General features: G+C 35.0%; 2 protein-coding genes across 3 annotated transcripts in view; both read right to left on the bottom strand.

The window, feature by feature from the left end:
* LOC107059707 (uncharacterized) overlaps window positions 1–618 on the bottom strand; it is a 4,700-nt gene extending 4,082 nt beyond the window's left edge. The window contains exon 1 of the mRNA XM_015306497.1: window positions 538–618. Within this exon, the coding sequence (XP_015161983.1) occupies window positions 538–618 (81 nt within the window). The remainder of the gene's footprint in view (window positions 1–537) is intronic.
* The window catches only part of LOC107059711 (uncharacterized), a 6,321-nt gene extending 3,313 nt beyond the window's left edge, over window positions 1–3,008 (bottom strand). For both annotated transcript variants that reach the window (XM_015306500.1, XM_015306499.1), the window contains exons 1-4: window positions 2,777–3,008; window positions 1,300–1,392; window positions 1,119–1,223; window positions 538–912 (exon numbers count right to left, since the gene is read on the bottom strand). In XM_015306500.1, the coding sequence (XP_015161986.1) occupies window positions 625–912; window positions 1,119–1,223; window positions 1,300–1,389 (483 nt within the window). In that variant the 5' untranslated portion in view covers window positions 1,390–1,392; window positions 2,777–3,008 and the 3' untranslated portion in view covers window positions 538–624. The remainder of the gene's footprint in view (window positions 1–537; window positions 913–1,118; window positions 1,224–1,299; window positions 1,393–2,776) is intronic.
* Between the last annotated feature and the right edge of the window lie 1,649 nt (window positions 3,009–4,657).

The raw sequence follows: 4,657 nt of genomic DNA, 5'->3' as shown, positions 1-4,657 counted from the left end.
AAATATATAAAAGATCTGATTGACTCTTCAAATTTTACCGGTGACACATAAATTGGGACAAATGAAATAATATATGTTATTTGAAAATTTCTTAGAAAATACTATAAATTACAGTAATTAACAGCAGGGAAGAATTTGATTTTGAAAAATGAGAGAAAACCTCTCTATTTATAGCCAACAAAGGGTAAAGGTCACAACCTTTTGGAAAGAAGAAAACCTTTCCGAAAGAAGACAACCTTTCAGAAAGGTCACAACACTTGGGAAAAGGCATAACCTTTCAAACGTTCACAATCCTTTAGAAAGGACACAACCTTTCATAAAGTTCACAACCCTTCGGCATAGTCACAACTCTTCAGGAGAGTCACAACCCTTCATTTCCTTTTCACACCTTTAAAACACAACACAAATTAATAACTTAGTATGTCGATAAAAGAATAATAGAACGAGGAAGAGGCGAAGATGTATAGTGAGAGTGAAAAAAATTTAAGTAGTAATGTAGCATCTACTAATTTAGTGATGTATACTATAAACAAATACCTTGGGATTCTGCAAATGAGATACTAGCGCCATCATGCTCTCTTTTAACAATTTTTGGTCATGCACTAAACGAACTTCCATTACTTCTCAGTTTTTTCGCTCCTCTTCAAGTTGATTCTTAACTTCCATTAGCTTTCTTTCTACACTCTCTCGTTTACGACGTTCTTCTTCTTCTTCCTTTTGTTGTGCTTGAAGTTGTTCTTGAATTTCATTTCTAGATATTCTACTTGCTGACTTAATTCCAGATCCTTGACCAAGAATGTACTTTGATTTTTCTCCCATTATTTGCACAAATGCAGCATTAATAATAGGATCCACATCCGTACCCTCTTCAATTTCTTGAATTTTTTCAGCAACAACATCTTTCACTTTATCCTACAAAAAAGGTTATACTAGCTTTAAATCTCCATATTTATTTAAATAAACTCATTCTATGAATAAAGGTAAAAAAGTACATTCACTTTCAGCAGAAGCATTAGTAACCCATTGCCCATTTGGCTTCATGTGAGTTATTTCCTAATTTTTTTGAAAATTCGACTCTTTTCCAGTGGTTGTGTCCTAATAAAGGTAAAAAAAAGTACATTCACTTCAGCAGAAGCATTAGTAACCCATTGCCCATTTGGCTTCATGTGAGTTATTTCCCAAAGTTTTTGAAAATTCGGCTCTTTTCCAGTGGTTGTGTCCCTCTGTCAAAACAAATGAAATTATGTTATTGTTGAAATTGTAACAATAATCGATCAAAAGTATTTACATATATCTCACCGCTTCATAAGACAATGCTTGAAAAGTTTTTCTGCCGCAAATATGATTCACTTCTTGTTTTGCCTTGTTATTTTTGTTTCTTTCACTCATTTTCTGCATTGATGTTGAGTTTAGAAATTTTATTTTGATCTAAGTATATAAAAAGTCAAAAAAGAAAACAAACAATATAAAAGGTTACTGAAAGGGTAAGATGGAGTGTCATCAACTCATGGAGAAAATTACTAAAAGGGTAAGTAATGCTTATGCTAGGAAGCTCACTTATGCAGGAAGACTACAAATAGTCAATGTTGTTTTCTTTTTTATATTTAACTTTTGGGGTGGAGTCTTTATCTTACCTCAAAGTGTACTCAAGGCTATGGATAGAAAATGCAAAGATTTTATATGGGGAAGTAGTGCAGATCACAGAGAAAGGCACCTATGGTTGCCTGGGACAGGGTGTGCCTCCCAAAGAAATTCGGAGGACTAAATGTTAAGGGATGCAGAAAATGGAATGAAGCTTCAGTTGGCAAGTTATTATGGCAGGTTTTAGAGAAACAAGACATTCTCTGGGTAAAAATGGGTACATGGAGTGTATATAAAGAAACATAGAAATATTAGGAATCACATTCCTACTGACTGTAGTTGGTACTAGAGGAAGTTGACCTCTCTGAAAACCATAAGATGGCAGATTGGTACAAAAACGACAAGTAGAAATTGACAAAAGGTGGCACTTATTCAGTCACAAGGAGCTATAATGCACTGATTGGGGCTCAAACCACAGGCTATGGGAAGAAAATCTTATATGGACAAAAATTTGCAGCCAAAACATAGATTTATCTTATGGTTAGCAAATCAGAACAGACTGCTTACCAAGTCTAGAATGATGCGAGTGAACATTCATGTGGAGGATGCAAAGTGTTGTCTCTGTTTGGAAGGGGTAGTAGCAACTCCTCAACACCTATTCTCCGAGTGTGACTGGATTACTGCAGTGCGACATGGTCTGACAAACTGGACATAGGTCTAAATGGTTCAGAAGGATCTGAAATGGCTGAAATAAAGGGGATGGAAGTAAATACAAAATTTGCTGGCAATATGGGAGGCAATGATCTATCACACATGGAAAGCAAGAAATTGAAAGATTTTTCAAAGCATAGTGTGAGTACAAGTTTTGCAATTGTATAAATACAGAAAGAAGTGAGAGCTCAAATAGCCATTCTCCAGAACACAAGGTGTCAAATTCTGTTGAGAAGACTAATTTGAGAGCAAATAGGTTAGATCAAAAGAATGAATTTGTTTGTATTTGGTAATAGCTTATGTTTTATTTTCCTTGAATAGCTTTGATTGAGACCTGGATTGTCCTAAACCTCTTGTTGGAGGTAGTTGGGACAAGAGGTGCTCTTTAGGTTGTACATTTGAATTTTTCATGTTGGAGTAATAGTAGTATTCACAGTTATTACCAAAAAAAATATAAAAGGTTAAAATTTTCACTTTTAACTACCTTAAAATCATCAGAGCTGAAGTAGTATACCAAGAATTTCCATCCAGCTTCATTAACATCCGTTGGTATGTTTTGCAGACTCTCCTCTTTTGTAGCAAATTTCTTGAAATGGTCATGATGTCTACTCCGACGATATCGATACAATTTTTTTGCTGTTTGAAGACTGGTATCCCGATTGTGTTGTATGTCCGGAAGCTGAAAGGTGTCCGGCAATCAAAATAGTATAAATAATTAGGCTAAACAAAATGTGTCTTAGTTTCCAACCCAACTGTAGTTCTCAAAAGTTCAACATCTGCTATATCAAATTTATCGCTCAAATCTTTTCATAAGCTATAAGCTCTTTGATTCTCCTTGACCATTGATTGGATTCAACACATACTAGAACAATATTAGTGTAATGATCCTCGAGGTAATTTTGTGTTTTTGGCATGCTTTTGCTACTTTACCCCTTCCCGTAGTTTCTTTATAGCTTTTATATGGTGTTTGGTTGTATGGCATGCTTTCCTAAGTGTTCGGTTTAGTTTGGTGCGAGTTTTTGAGTTTTGGAGGCTTAATGCTTGAAAGAGTTGACTTCAGTCAACATTCGGAGATTCAGACGTCGAATCAGAATTTTATCAGTTCCATCAGCTTCAAAAGGGTCATTTTGGTCTAGTGTAGTGATAGGTTCATGTTTTGAGGCTTTTATTTGGATTTAGTGTAATTAGGCGTTTTAGCTTTGGAGTTTTACGAAAAAATTTCCTTCGGTCAGCTTTCTTTTTAAGCACTCTCCGAATGGAATTTCGTTAGTGCGGTTAGCTCTAGAACGCCGAACGGTTCCTGAGGCAGCTAGGATGATTTTGTGGCATTTAGCGTTTTGTTTGTAATTCATTATAAATATTGACTGGGTCATTGTTGGTGCAACACTGAATGCAGACTTCCAGTCGCACTTCAAAAATGCAGAAAAGTACTATAAAATGTTGTTAACAAGGCTGTCTCATGGACATGGGCGTCTGAAATGAGTTGGTGTTGTTCTTTAGGCTATGGTCGTGGGAGATGCTATCGTTTCACAGATTAGGAGGGTTGAGATTGGAACAAGTTAACAATTTTTCATAATGTCCCACAGTTCTTCTAAGTAATCTGCACATGGAGTGTTCCTTTTTAACAGTTAATGGTCTCAGCATTAACTGGAAATATTAGTTCACAAAACTTGGAAGTAACTTTGGAGAAACAAGTAGCTACTGAACCGGAATTTGGAGATATAGTTGAACATCCTCTATTGATATCTGACTTATTAGAGGTAGTACTATGGTTTATTTCATGCTATCACGATTCCTAAGTTCATTTACAGTTGATCAACTAATGAATTATTATTTTTTCAAAACAGGTTGTGATGGAAAAATGTAAGATTTCCAACAGTCTTTTCTCGAGCCACAGTTGAAGAATAAATAATGAAGAAGCTGACGAATTTCATTTGATGAGATATAGAGATAAACAGGAGAGAAAAATATGCCATAGATACAAAATCAACGAGGAATACATTAAACAAATGATCAAATTCTAGAAGAAACTCTACATTATAGATCAACTGCTGCAGATTACAATGCATAAAGAGGTCAAGTAGCAAAACTTCTTCAGTGAGATAATGCCCTATTGAGATATTCTTTAAATGACCTATATTCTAAATGAAATGGACCATACTGATGAATATCACGAAGGTACTTTAAATTTGATTTGGAACAGAGTGTTTGGAGAGGTTCAACAATTAAGAAGTTAAAGGAGATTGAATTTAATTGAATGGCATTTCATTGAGCAAATGTTAATGGAGATTGGATTTCATTGTATGATGGTTAACTGGCTATAAGAAATGTCAGCAATACATTTCTGATCAATGGCCTAATTAGA

This window comes from Solanum tuberosum, unplaced genomic scaffold (genome assembly GCF_000226075.1).
Source record: "Solanum tuberosum cultivar DM 1-3 516 R44 unplaced genomic scaffold, SolTub_3.0 scf00033, whole genome shotgun sequence".
Lineage (NCBI taxonomy): Eukaryota > Viridiplantae > Streptophyta > Magnoliopsida > Solanales > Solanaceae > Solanum > Solanum tuberosum.
Note: the sequence above shows the minus strand (reverse complement) of the source record. Positions and strands in the feature narration are given on the sequence as shown.